Source organism: Schistocerca cancellata, chromosome 3, assembly GCF_023864275.1.
Source record: "Schistocerca cancellata isolate TAMUIC-IGC-003103 chromosome 3, iqSchCanc2.1, whole genome shotgun sequence".
In the NCBI taxonomy this organism is placed as follows: Eukaryota; Metazoa; Arthropoda; class Insecta; order Orthoptera; family Acrididae; genus Schistocerca; species Schistocerca cancellata.
The window spans coordinates 787,573,825-787,589,198 of record NC_064628.1 but is presented as its reverse complement, the minus strand read 5'-3'; the positions used below and the strand labels follow the sequence as shown (position 1 = coordinate 787,589,198).

General features: G+C 42.4%; 1 protein-coding gene across 1 annotated transcript in view; it reads right to left on the bottom strand.

Annotated features, from left to right (window-relative positions):
• LOC126176567 (uncharacterized) overlaps window positions 1-15,374 on the bottom strand; it is a 139,471-nt gene that overhangs the window by 81,891 nt on the left and 42,206 nt on the right. Inside the window, exon 5 of the mRNA XM_049923727.1 lies at window positions 6,091-6,322. Coding sequence (XP_049779684.1) covers window positions 6,091-6,322 — 232 coding nt within the window. The remainder of the gene's footprint in view (window positions 1-6,090; window positions 6,323-15,374) is intronic.

Genomic DNA, 15,374 nt, shown 5'->3' with positions numbered 1-15,374 from the left:
TGATTCATTAAGACCACTAATGTTATTTTATTTCAATAATGCGAAACACGTTTGGTGACTACAATATGCATTTTGTTGGAGTCGCAAGACAGGTTTAGAATACCTTCACTGTTTTCAGAAATAACCTCAGAAAAAAGTAGGCCTCTTGAAAGAAATGTGTAAGGTGGGGAAGAGTTGTGTAAACCAACACTATATGTGACTGCCTATAAAATGTTGGTTCTACTATGTTTATTATTGTCTGTAATTACCCAATGTGTTTTCGTTATTGTCGGTTATTACCCTCTGTGTTATGGCTATTATTCTACAGGTATTGTGTATTTTTCTTTCAAGAAATACACGAGTACATAGTGTACAAACACTGCCAGCGACTGCCACAATTTCCTTATTCTTATCGTCCATACTTTCTAATACATACACTACTTTTGAAGGGCCAAAATGTACTAGAATAAATAAAATTTCTATAAAATGCCGCACTGTACGTCAATGGGAAACTACGGGCTCCAGATTGGCAGGCCTGACCTGTCAGCTACCCACAGGAATGGACTGCAGTTTTGGCCCGTCATGGAAGTCCACTCGTGTGGAGAGCTATTCAAGTGTCACAGACACCTTGTTGATGAAGTGAGACCGCGGTGATCACCCACGCAATAGATAACTTGCGCATATACTCTGAGAATCAATACTAATGAGGATAGGTAGCAACTCACCATAAAGATGATCACTGAGCCACAGACAGGCACATAGAAAAGACAATCACACTCTCACTTCTAAATTTTTGGCCACAGCCTTTGTCAGAAAAAGAGAAGTACACACATTTACACAATCAGACACAACTCATGCACAAATGACCGTTGTCTCCAGCCACTGCGTCAACAAGCTCTCAGAATCAGATCCAAACAAATCACTCTTAATGCCCCCTGCCTCACAGCAGCAGCTGCTAGGCTAGCAGCAAGTAGTGGTGGCAGCTGAGGGGAGGGGTGGGAAGGGGAGAAGCAATAAGAACGAGAGAGAAGGGAAACGGCACACACACTCTGCTGCACCCACCCAATGACAAAGCATGAAATCTCGGTAAAAAATTTCATGCTACTGAGACAAAAACGAAATTTTTTTCAGGGTTTTTCCAAATTTAAATGATATTTCCCTGATACTTCTGAAGTTCCCCGATTTCTAGAACTTAGGGCAACCCTGATAATACCACATAGAATAAAATGTGTTAGGACAGAACATTTTAGTTGAATCTCTTTCAAAACTGTTTGTGTTTTTGATACACATTAAAAATTACAATAACAATATTAGGGAAGGAAAGTTGCTGCTCACCATTTAACAGAGATGCTGAGTTGTGAAAGGCACAACAAAAAGATTCACACAATTACAGGTTTTGACACACACACACACACACACACACACACACACGCACACACACGCACACGCACAAAAGCCACACACACACCCACACACACACACGCACACACGCACAAAACAAACGCAACTTGCACACATGTCTGCAGTCTCAGACAACTGAAAGCACACTGCGAGCAGCAGCACCAGTGTATGATGAGAGTGGTGACTGGGTGGGAGTAAGGAGGAGGCTGGGGACAGAGAGGAGAAGGATCGTATGGTGGGGGTGGCAGACAGTGAAGTGCTGCAGTTTAGATGGGGGCAGGAGAGAAAAGGGGGGGGGAGTAAGTAGTGGAAAGGAGAGAAATAAAAAGACTGGGTGTGGAGATGAAATGATGGCTGTGTAGTGCTAGAATGGAAACAGGGAGGGGGCTGGATGGGTGAGGGCAGTGACTAACTGAGGTTGATGCCAGGAGGGTTACGGGAACGTAGGATGTATTGCAGGAAAAGCTCCCACTTGCGCAATTCAGAAAAGCTGGTGTTTGCGGGAAGGATCCATATGACACAGGCTGTGAATCAGTCATTGAGATGAGGGATATCGTGTTCGACAGCATGTTCAGCACCAGGGCGGTCCAATTGTTTTTTGGCCACAGTTTGTTGGTGGCCATTCATGCAGACAGACAGCTTGTTGGTTGTCATGCCTACATAGAATGCAGCACAGTGGTTGCAGCTTAGCTTGTAAATCACATGACTGGTTTCACAGACAGCCCTGCCTTTGATGGGATAGGTGTTGTTAGTGACTGGACTGGTAGGAGGATGTATGGGGCAGGTCTTGCATCTAGGTCTATTACAGGGGTATGAGCCATGAGGTAAGGGATTGGGAGCAGTGGTTGCGTAAGGCTGAGAGAGTATATTGTGTAGGTTCTGTGAATGGCGGAATACCACATAGGAGGGGTGGGAAGGGTAGTGGGCACGACATTTCTCATTTCAGGGTATGACAAGAAGTAATCGAAACCCTGGCGGAGAATGTAATTCAGTTGCTCCAGTCCCGGATGGTATTGAGTTACGAGGGGAATGCTCCTCTGTGGCTGGACTGTGGGAGGTGGTGGGGGACTGGAAAGTTAAGGCACAGGATATTTGTTTTTGTACAAGGTTGGGATGATAATTACGGTCAGTGAAGGCTTCAGTGAGACCCTAAGTATATTTTGAGACGGACTGCTCGTCACTGCAGATGTGATGACCATGGGTGGCTAGGCTGTATGGAAGGGACTTCTTGGTATGGAATGTGAGGCAACTGTTGAAGTGGAAGCATTGCTGGTGGTTAGTAGGTTTGATATGGATAGAGGTACTGATGTAGCCATCTCTGAGGTGGAGGTCAACATCTAGGAAGGTGGCTTCTTGTTTTGAGTGGTATCAGGTGAAGCAAATGGGGGAGAAGTAGTTGAGGTTCAGGAGGAATGTGAATAGGGTGTCCTCACCTTCAATCCAGATAGCAAAGATGTCATCAATGAATCTGAACCAGGTGTTCTGTTGTGCCTATCGCGACTCAGCATCTCTGCTATATGGTGAGTAGCAACTTTCCTTCTCTAATATTGTTACATTCCATCCTGGATTTTCCATTGTTTGACTTAAAAATTAAAATGATAGCCTTTTGCACATCATTCATCTTCATATGTTCATGGCTACACGAAAGACTCTGAAGCATTGGTACAATACACTTAGCTACGTAACAATCTTCACACATATATCATGATTCCCTCCTTTTTCTTCCCATTCACATCCCAACTCAGCTCCACATCCCACAAATTTTGGTAGAATTCTGTTTCAATGGAGTATCTGGGATGAATGATAGGAAATGATGGTCAGTTAGATTAATAGGATTGGTGTTCGTGGATGGACAAGCAGCTACTTTCAAAGAGAATCCTTCCTGTGATGCTCAGCTGTCCATCATCTCAATCACTGCCACATGAAAATCAACAGCATTCTTTGTTCCCCCAGATTTCTTGAACAGGCTGAATGACTTCCAGAGCGCCAGTTCAAGTAGATGGAAAAATATTCTTTCTATTATTTCCCCCCTATTTTTCATGTTACTGGATTGTTTGCTATATACCGGTCAGCTTTTCCATCCCTTCAATTGTGTCGTTACATAACTTCTGGTGGTTTTATTAACTTGTTACCCCTTTTATTTAAGTTTTTCATTTGTGCTCTGTAGATAGTGCTCAAAATAGACACATTACACTTGTCTTTCCATCTCACTGCTGTAACTTTACCCCTCTGAAAAGCAACAATATCTCCCTTCTTCAATTCCTTACTTCGAAAGTTTGGTGGCATACCTTTTCCAGAAGGTTGCACAATACCCTTTGTGTCAGCTTTCACGGAAATAAGGAGATCTGCTAGTTGCAGAGAGGTTTAGAAATTATCAACTGTAAGGCAGTAGCCTTTGTTGAGAAGGGGTTTCATTTGAGAGGACTGGAGCAGATCTTTATGTTCATCATCAAATTTTGTGCCCTATACATATTTACACACCGCACATATCCTGACTTGGACTCTTTATTCCAAATCTTGCTCTCTTTACTGGCAGATACTAAATCCAACCTAATTTGCCTTTATATAACACAAGACTCATCTATAGTGACATCACTCTTTGGAGTACAAAGAAATTTGAATTTATTATTGAGATGGTCTAAAATAGGCCATATTTTGTTTAACTTTGGCTGTGGATGGCTAGCAAGTTCCTATCCTGAGTTATCTAAAAAATGGAGGCATTTATTTAGAATCAAAAATCATTTGTAGCTAAGTAACTGGCAAAATGCTGGAGTTGCAAGTAGTGGACATTTAGCCCAATATATCTCGTAGCTTGGTTTCTTTATAATACTTAATAACAGTATTATACTACAAAAGATTCTTATTTAATCACTGTTTCTGTCCTTCCAATCGGCAACTACAATAGTCACTAATTTATCGCTAATTATTTTACTTACATATCCATCAAATTTGAAGAGTCATTGAGTGTGGTGTCTGAAGGTTTTATAGTAAAGGGAAATATTGGAGTTAAGGAAAAGCAATTCTGCAGTCACATCTATTTCATACCATTTGCTGATGGTGAAAGAACTAACGTCACTTCAATCACTTTTCTGATCTGTTGTCACTTCACTAACAATATCAGTGTGTGAAGTCTTCTGACCCACCAAATTCCATATCCAACTCCTGATCTCTCTCCGTAACAAAAAAGACAAACAGAAAAACCAGTCATTCTATAAAATTCAGAATATTGTTAGGTTGGTGAGTATTTAAGGTGTTAAAAACAGTAACTTCAGACTACTACTTATCTATAATGAAATACCATCTTAAAATAGCTTCACAAATATCTATAAAATTTCGAAGTGATGCAAAGATTTGTAATTTGCATTAAATGTCCAGATTTATAAAATGGTGCACTTCATAATATGAGATGCAGGGGGGAATGACAATGATGATACAATATCAAAGAGTCACAATTGAAATTAGTCAAGTCATACAAATACCTGGGTGTAACACTTTGGGGGATACAAAGTGAAATGGTAAAATAGGCTAATTCATATGAAAAGCAAGTGGCAGACTTTAGTTAATTGGCAGAATGCTGGGAAAATGCAATCAGTCTACAACAAACTCATCCTAGAATATTGCTCACATATGTGATATACATACCAAATAGTATTAACACAGAGTACTGAATGTATAAAAAGAAGGGCAGGACAAACAGTCACAGGTTTGTTTGACTCACGGAAAAATGTCACAGAAATGTTGAAGAACTTGAACTGTCAGAAGAATGAAAATACACCTCGACTATTCCATGACAGGCTAGTTACAAATTTTCAAGAATCAACATTATGTAAAAACTCTAGGAATATACTACATTTCCTACCTCTTGCTCCCACTGGGATTGTGAAGAAAAAGAGTAGGCTAATCACATCACATACAGAGTCATTTAAGTAGTCATTCTTCATGAGCTCCTTATGCAAATGCAACAGGAATAAGCCTTAATATATGGTACAAGGGAAGCAGCCTTTGTCATGCACTTCACAGTGGTTTGCAAAGTATGCATGTAAATATAGAAGTATGTAGGGAAACCACTGAAAATCTATATCACAAATGTCACATGGGAATCTGAATTCCAGTCTTCTTGGCTTTGAGTCCAGTACTTCCTCTCTTGGCACCAGTGGACAAAAAAGTAATATGAATAATGTGAGAACTTCAGGCAACTATTTAAGTAGTTAAAGATCAGCTATAGCTTATAAGAGCACTTATCTACTGATAATTTTTATTGTCAGCAAATCATTCAAGTTTGAAAACAATAGTAATAGCAATATTCAGACTCGATACCAGAAGGGTATCATCTTCCAAAGGTGAATCTGATGATGGATCAGAAAGGAGTGAAACAAACAGCTGCAAAACACTTTGAAAATCTTGTAAATAAAATTGAGTGTCAGAAGCAGCAGAAGAGTTTTTAAGTGCAGGTTCAAAGATGAAGTCTTAAACAGAAATGCACTATCAGTTACACAGATGTAAATTTGTAGCATGTAATGGCAGAAGTGTATCTAATAAATGAATGTTTTGTTTTACTTACAGTACACCCCTCAATATATTGCACAATGGAAACATGATTGATGGTATTAACGACTTATTCCACAAAGTTCTCTTTTAATGAAAAACTGTACTAAAATCGACTGTAATGCACCTCATTGAATTTGTTCATATTTATCATATAAGGCTTACTTGTTTTCTCCATTTTCTTCTTTGACCATATGGTGGTTGGGTCATCTGCCCAGTAAAGCAGTTCTTCACCAGCTTGAATGTCAATAGATGTTACAAAATAAAGATGACCATCACGAGGAAGTGGAACAATATTACGTTGATCACGTGTAGGAGCTGGCCTTAAGTAACGTAGCCAGTTGGAGCTATTTGCATCCTGTGTACTTATATATAACCGGTCACTTCCTGTCATAATCTATAAAAAGAAATAACAATACTATATTAATTTCACAAGGAGACAGAAAGCCTGACCAGTGCTTATGGCTTGCCCAGTACTTACCTTCACAAGACAAAATTGTAAATACTACTAATACACACATGCAAAAATATAAAAACTATCTTAGCTTTTGGAATTATTAGTTGCTTCCCACAGAGCAGAGAGGGATGATTTCTGGAAATTTGGAAAGGATGGGTAGATCACTCATACCCAAGATGAATGGGAAGCTAAACTGAGTAGAGACCAAATAGAAGCAATTAGGAAGATGTCCTTTGTTAGCTTAATAATTTCAATTGTATTACACAAAATAGAATCAACTGAAAAGATTTTCATTCTGACAAATAACTTGCCTTTTATCATAACTTCTGCATCTTCGAACTCTCCACACTGACCATAAAAGCTCATTTTGCTCACTTTTTCTGTAGTGCAACAACAGTCAGCATTAGCACTTGTGCCAGCATAGTCAGTAAGGACATATAATACCACTTATCAGTTTCTGCCATCAAATTGGGATGGATGCCATTTATAGATCTGTGGCAGAAAACCCTTAAGTTTGCCGATGCCGTATTTAGCACTTGGAACCTCCCATTTCTGGTGCGTTCCCACAGGTCTTATTCACAGACGCCTAACAAAATTCCTACAATGCAATAATTGCACTCATTTGCTTTGTCTTATTGTGTTCAGTGGATGTTATGATGGTTGGTGTACACGCCACAGTCTAATAAAGTTGTTCTAACATTCTTGGTTGTGTTGTGTATCAAAGTTACAACAGTTGACTTAGTACTTTCCGTGTAAACTATCACCCCCATCTGTCAATAGTCTTCTTGAAAGAGGGTGAAGGAGATAGACATTCAGAGCACACTGTTGCCCTTCAGGTGGGAAATTGCCCCTAAAGGTGGAAGACTCGACAATGATCAACAATAACAGGATGCAGGAGGAAATAGAAACAACCATTGCATTAAACACATATAATATGTATTCACAGTAAATGTGGACCATAAGTGTAAAAGTGTCATTGTAGCATCATGTACCAAAAACACCCTACAGTGTATCCACGTTGGTATCGGACTAGCAAGATTCCGTCCGATGTCAATAATGGTCGTGTGAGATCTGGCGGATCCAATGGCGTGTGTCCACTGGGCCACACTTCCAGCAGCTCTATATTCTGAGTGCCCTGTGTAACCACAGTATAGGATGGCTGGCAGCAGCCACTCAGTGCATTTGCACTTGGAGCCACTTCTCCACGTGACGCCATCTAGTCATGGCTCCAACACCATAGATCGTGCTGTGGTACAGACAACCACATCCTTGGGGGCACTGTGATAATTGAACTCTGCTTCTTGCTGCCTTATTAGTTATGAGTCTTCATACACTTGGAAGGATACAAGTTAAGTAAATCTATTGTTTACTGTGTTAACTTTTTCACCAATCATTTCTGCTCCTGCCCAGGTTTCCAATGATGACAGTTGCCACACCACTCTGTCGCCCACTTCTCCTTACCATTGTGCAACAAGTCGTACACAACAGCCATGATAATCTCTTCAATGACAAAATATTTTAGATTAATCCCATATATTTGGAAGAGCACTATTCAGGCGGTGATGAACGCGGCAAAAGATCTGAAAATGAGCCACAGTGTGGATGTCACTAGTCTAAATGTAGTAGGGAAACTAGACAATCTGAAAAGTGAAATGAAGATGTTAAATCTAAGTATAACAGAGGACAGTGGAGTTAAGTGGAAGGAAGACAAAGATATTTGATCTGCCGATATAAAGTAACACCAACGGTTCGGACTGGTCATAAATAGGAAGGTACAACAAATCATGAGTTGGTGTGACAGTTCAGTGATAGGGTACGCACCTAAGAATTGAAACCAAATCAGAACCAACAAATACAGTTAAGTTATAAAAGCCAAAGTCACACACAGAAGGTGATAGGACAGTGAAATAATGAAAATGGAATGGATAAATCAGTGTGTAAGAAGGTGATGAACTGTGACAATCATGTGGTTGGAATACTGTAGTATGACATTGAATAAAAGGCAGAGTTTGGAAAGATACAAGCTTGGCAATAGGAATGAGAGAGGCTAAGATCTCAGACTTTTGCAATAAATTCCACCTTGTAGGAGCACATAAATTGTTGAAAATATCACAAGAGCAGGGGTATGCTCGGAAAAGGCCAGAAGAAAGGTGAAGATACCAGCTGAACTACATTATTAAGAGAGAGATGTTCCAAAATCAATTGTTGGATTAGAAGGCATACTAGGAATAGATATAGACTTAGATCACAATTTAGTTCTGATAAAGCTGAAGTTCAAGAGAATCACCAGGAAGAATCAACACATAAAGAAGCCAAATACTGAACTATTGAGGAATGATGATGCACATTTCAGAGTTCTCTAAGGCTGTTGAAACTGTGGTAACGAATACCTAAAAGGTAATTCAGTTGAAAATGAATGGATACATCTAAAAAGGGTAATAACAGAAGTTGGACTGGTTGGTTTGGGGTATAAATGGATCAAACTACAGGGTCGTCAGTCCCTTTTCCTGACACAAGCAAGGCTCAAGGTACAAAAACACCAAACACCTCACCTAAAAAGAAAACGAATGGAATGAACAAAAAATGGGGAAACATACATCACAAGGAAAAGGAGAAGAAGTTGTTCAAACCATAGAGCAGATGGTTTGGACTGGCTCATCACAATAATAAAGAGGATGAGCCAACCACTCTGCAACACATTAAAATGTCCACCCCAAAAAGACGAGATGAATGCATGTAGGGAAAAGACAACCACCAAGACAAAAAAATGCAAAGAAAGTGTGACAGAGTTAAAATGGAGGGAGGGTGGCGACCTCAGAGAGAAGGCTAAATGCCCACCCTTAGATGGTACGATAACCCCCTCCCCACAAATAACATGTAAAACTAAATCTGCTGTTGAGGTATTGTCGCCCAACACTGAAGGTAGGGAACTGGGAAGATTAGAAGTCTGCCAAAGAACGGCTAAAAGTGTGCAGTACCACAAGATGTGGACGACAGTCATATGTGAGCCACAGTGACACCGAGGCGGATCCTCGCAACGGAGGAAGTAGCCATGTGTTAGCCACGTATGGCCAATGCGGAGCCGGCAGAGAACCACATAGTTCCTGCGAGAGGCCTGCATGGAGGTCTTCCACACATTTGTAGTCTCCTCAAGGGCACGCAGTTTGTTGTGCATACTGAAATTATGCCATTCCGTCTCCCAAATCTGAAACACCTTGCGGCCTAATAATGATTACAAGTCAGTTACAGGGATGCCAATCTCCAGAAGAGGTTACCGCGTAGCCTGTTGGCAAGTTCATTTCTTGGGATTCCAACGAGGCCTGGAGTCCACACCACAGAACAACTGGACTGTTCCAGGGCATAGATGGACTCCTGGTCGCTACCAAAGGATGGCGGCAGTAGCACTGGCCGATAGCTTGTAGGCTGCTCAAGGAGCCAGTACAGAGGAGAAACGACTCGCCAGGGCATGAGCGGATGCACTCAAGAGCACAAGAAATGGCCACCAGCTCTGCAGTGAAAACACTGTGGCTGGCAAGGAGTGCTGTTTGATATGTCCTCCATGAACATACGGGAAGCCAACGCGGCCATCAGCCATCGAGTCGTCAGTGTAAACCACTTCACGGTCCCGGTACACGTCAAGAATCGAGAGGAAGTGACAGTGGAGAGCCGTGGGGTTAACCGAGTCCTTAGAACCACGTGAAAGGTCCAGGCAAAGCTTCGGCCTAGGTGTACACAATGGAGGTGTACGTGAATGAACCTCGAGTATAGGTGGTAAAGGCAAGGACTCCACGTCAGACAGAAGAGATCGGATGCAAACCACAATTGTAAGCCCTGACCTGGGCCTCTGACGTGGAAGTTGAACTGCCGTGGATTGGAAAAGGAGACGGTAATTCGGATGCTCAGTAGAACTATGAATGTGTGCAACATAACTGGTGAGCAGTTGTGCACGCCTAACCTTCAATGGAGGGACTTCGGTCTTCACCAGGACGCTGATTACTGGACTCAGCCTAAAAGTTCCTGTTGCCAGTTGAATGCCACAGTGGTACACAGGGTCGAGTAAACACAATGCTGAGGGCACCGCCAAACCATAAATCAGACTCCAGTAATCAAGGCTGGATTGAACAAGGGCTCTGTAGAGCTGCAGTAGTGCAAAGCAATCTGAACCCCAGTTAGTGTTACTAAGGCAAAGGAGGGCATTGAGGTGCTGCCAGCATTTCCGCTTCAGCTGATGAAGATGAGGAAGCCAAGTCAATCAGGCGTCAAAAACCAGTCCTAAGAATCGATATTTCTCCACTACCATGAGTGGATCGTCATTAAGGTAAAGTTGTGGTTCAGGATGAACGGTGTGATGCTGACAGAAATGCATGGCACACGACTTTGTGGCTGAAAACTGGAAGCTGTGGGTTAGAGCCCATGACTGTGCCTTGCGGATGGCTGCCTGTAGGTGCCATTCAGCAACACCAGTAGTGGTGGAGCAGTACGAAATGCAGAAGTCGTCTGCATACAGAGAAGGTGAGACGGACAGCCCTATAGCTGCTGCTAGACCATTAACGGGCGCTAAAAATATAAATACACTCAATACAGAGCCCTGCGGGACCCTGGATATGGGGGGAACTATGGGAGGCACCAACTTGGACACGGAAAGTACAGTGCGATAGGAAATTTGGATAAAAATTGGGAGTGGGCCCCAGAGACCCTGCTCATATAATGTGACAAGGATATGGTGTCGCCAGGTTGTGTCTTAAGCTTTTCATAAATCAAAAAAGATGGCAACCAGGTGTTGGTGTCTGGAAAAGGCTGTTCAGATGCCAGACTCGAGGGAAACTAGATTATCAATAGTAGAGTGGCCCTGGTGGAAACTGCCCTGGCATGGAGCCAGTAGGCCACGTGAGTCTAGGACCCAACACAACTGCCAACTTACCATACGTTGTAACAGCTTACAAAGAACTTTGGTGAGGCTGATGGGCCGATAGCTATCCACATCAAGTGGGTTTTTACCACGTTTGAGCACTGGAATGATGGTGCTCTCCCACCATTGCAATGGAAAGACGCCATCATACCAGATCCGGTTGAAGATGACAAGGAGATGTCGCTTGTAGTCAGACGAGAGATGTTTGATCATTTGACTGCGGATCTGTTCTGGACCAAGAACTGTATTGGGGCAATGTGCAAGGGTGCCGAAGAGCTCCCACTCTGTAAATGGAGCATTATAGGGTTCACTGTGACGTTCAGTGAACGAGAGGGCTTTCCTTTCCATCTGCTGTTTGAGGGTCCAAAATGCTGGGGGATAATTCTCTGACGCAGAGGCTAGAGCATAGTGCTCAGCAAACTGCTCAGCAATTCCGTTTGCAGCAGTAGATAACATGCCATTGATGTTAATGCCAATAACACCTGTCGGGGTCTGGTAACCACAAACACATCTGATCTTTGTCCAGACTTGGGAAGGCGATGTATGGCACCCAATGGTCAAGACGTACTTCTCCCAACACTCCTCTTTCCATCTTTTTATAAGCTGGTGAATTCGGGCAGAGCCGTTTAAAAGCTATTAGGTGCTCTAGGGACGGATGGATGCTGCTTATGTCGCTGTAGAGCTCGCCGACGCTCTTTAATGGCCTCAGTGATTTCCGGCAACCACTAAGGTACTGACTTTCACCAGGGGCACTCTAAAGAACAAGGGATCATGTTTTCCGCTGCAGAAATGATCGTCCTAGTGACCTGCTCAGCTACCACATCGATGGTACCATGTGGGGGAGATTCAATGGTGACAGCAGAGGTGAAAGCATCCCAGTCTGCCTTGTTTAAAGCCTATCTTGGTAGACGTCCAGGGGAATAGCGCTGGGGTGGTGACAGGAAAATCGGACAGTGGTCACTACCACACAAGTCATTGTGGGCTCTCCAGTGGACAGATGGGAGAAGTCCTGGGCTGCAGAGGGATAAATCAATGGCTGAGTTAAGCGCCATGAGATACATTGAAATGTGTGGGGGCCCCAGTATTTAAGAGGCAGAGGTTGAGTTGAGACAGGAAAGTTTTGACATCTCTACCTTGACCAGTAAGCACAGTGCCACCCCACAAGGGGTTATTGGTGTTAAAATCTCCCATAAGTAGGAAAGGTTTATGTTGTTGATGAATCAGTGCAGACAATGCATTCAGGGGTACTGCAACATCTGGAGGAAGATGTATGTTGCAGACAGTTATTTCCTGTGTCGTCCTTATCCTGACAGCCACAGCTTCAAGAGAGGTTTGAAGGGGCAGATGTTCACTGCATACTGAGTTCATAACATAGACACAAACTCTCCCTGACACTCTATTACAGTTGCTACGGTTCTTGTAATATGCCCTATAGCCGTGAAGGGCAGGGGTCCGAACTGCCGGGAACCAGATTTCCTGGAGGGCAATGCAGAAAGCATGTGTAAAGCTTAAGGGGAGCCGGAACGATGAAAATGATAAAATTAACTTTTTTTTCCATTTTTTTCCATTATAAAATTATTTGGAGTTTTCTGAATAAAACAAAACAAGTTTCACCCTCCTAAGTGTGTTTTTTATTGCTGCAAAGTTGACGCGCTACGTAAATGGTTGTGGCGACTTGTGTCACCTCTGATAGTGCTGCTCGCTGGCTGCAAAGCAGGGTATCTTTGCGAAATTAGATAGTGTTTTGTTTTCCAACGTTGTATGGCTTTATCTCTGTGACCAGTGACTGTTCATATCGGTGAACATCAATGCTATGCTGTGTGTGTTGATTTGTGGAGTTTGCTTTGTGTTGTTTAGCTGTTCAATTTTGCGTATTTGACGAATTTTCCTCGTACCTGTTTTACGTATTTGGTTTGTGGATATCAATATGCCCCATTTCAGCAATCGAGTGTTTAAGAAAAGGCACAATGAGTGGAAGAAGAAATCTTTTGTTGTTTCGAAGAGAAATGCTGCTCAGACTGCTTCACCGACTACTCCAGATGAGTGTGATAGAACTTCTTCCAGCAAGAAACTTTGTGACAGCAAAGAAAAATTTGTAAACTATGAAAGTGACAGTAATGATGTGAATTAAATAATTAATATTTCCTTGATTTCTAATATTTTGAAACATAACGTATTATGCCAAGTTTGCAAAGAAAGAGGACTGGAATTGAAAATAACTTCACATATTGGTTTGGCATGTAAAATGTTATTGAAGTGTAACAAAAGTTTCGTTTTCTAATTCTAACAGTATTCCTCATAGTGGTAATAGTGGAAAGAAGGTGTATGATATAAATGTTAGGCTAGTGTGTGGCTTGCACTGCATTGGCAAGGGCAGTGCTGCAGGGATAATGTTATGTGGAATTATGAACTTGCCAAAACCACCAACCAAGTTTGGATTTTATAACGAATTGGTGGGATCTTCTGCGGAAGACATTGCTCAAGCAATAATGAAGGAAGCAGTTGAAGAAGCTGTGACAGATAATGGGAATTGTAAGTGCAGCATATGTGTGAAAGTGTGCTCACAGGCAGCCATCAATCAATGGTGAATGCCTTTCTTATGCAACTGGTTTAGAGGCTGCATGATAAAGGATGATTGTGGGAAGAACTCTGATTAATAATTCACATTTCCCAAAAAAGCCTGCAGCTCCTGTAAGTTTTGGTGGTGAGGTATTTCACATGTTCCTGGAAAAACTGGCATTGTCTAAGAAGCACATTAGCCCAGCAGTATACAATATAGCAAATAGGGTGCAAAAGATTCACAGATGGTCCTGACGTGTAGCAATCACAGTCAAGACAGATTCTGCAAGTGTGGACATGGTTAACTGTTCCAGATATCTCAGGAAGATCACTGGATCAGAAGAGATCTGAAAAAGCAAACGTCTGTATTTGTATAAAGTGAAGGTAGTGTTGATCATTATGATGTTTTGCAACTCCTTATTCGGTGGCATCTGCAAATGTGTGTCAGCAAGGCCAGTCTAAAAAAAAAATTCCTCCAGCAAGCTTTGTGAGGAAGTCATCTGGACATGGTGTAGGACAGATTTTGAATTGTGCCTGAGCACTTATTGTTGATTCAATATCTCTGCATTGCCAGAGGGAGAAACTGGATTTCCTTACCACTGCCAGAGGCATGGTCCAAGTACTTGTTTTAACTGGGTTGATTAGTTGGTTGGCTTGTTGGTTTACTGATGAAAGGGACTGAACGATGAGCTGATCAGTACCTCCTGCCTGGAACAGCTAAGTCAACAAAATTACACCCCAAAGAAGGGACTAGTGCATGAAACCCAAGGAAAGAAAACCCCAGCGTCTACCCAATGCCTAGAGAAAAGAACATGGAAGAAGAAAAGGAATAAAGGCAAGCAAGGTGCCCCGTCCAGGGAGCAGCCGCAGATCCCCAAAGGTAGACAGTACAATGGGGGACACCCTCCCCCCCTCGGTTACTTATCAGAGGCATGCCACCCAGACAAGACTAGCAACATGGATAGGGTGAGAGAAACACAGTGGAAGAACATCAAGTCAAACAGAACATGTGAGGAGAAGGGAAGAAGAGCAAAAGAAAGGGTAGAGTGAGTGCTGGGGCAGACCATCAAACCCAGCAGCCACTGGCCACAGAAGGCAACAGGGCATCCTGCCAACCCCTCTATGGGTCAACAAAGCTGAGGCGCCCTTCCTTAGGGAGAGTGATAAAAGCTCCTTTCATGAATAAACCAAAAAACCAGATCAGCTATAAAGGCTTCATCTGTTAACACCAGGGGTAGTGAATCAGGAAGATTAAGAGTCTGCTGCTGGGTGGCTATGTTGGGACAGTCCAGTAAAATGTGGATCAATTTCAAACAGGTACCTCAACAACAGTGGGACACATCCTTGTGATAAAGGAGATGACTGAGTTAGCCAAGTTGGCCAATGTGGAGCCAGCAAAGGACGATAAAGTCTTGTTTGGAGGACCTCCACAAATTTGTGGTCTCCTTTACCAGCCATAGTGTGTTCAGCAGTCAGGGTAAGACAATTCATATTCCAAATCCTTAGAAGTTGACGGCATAATAT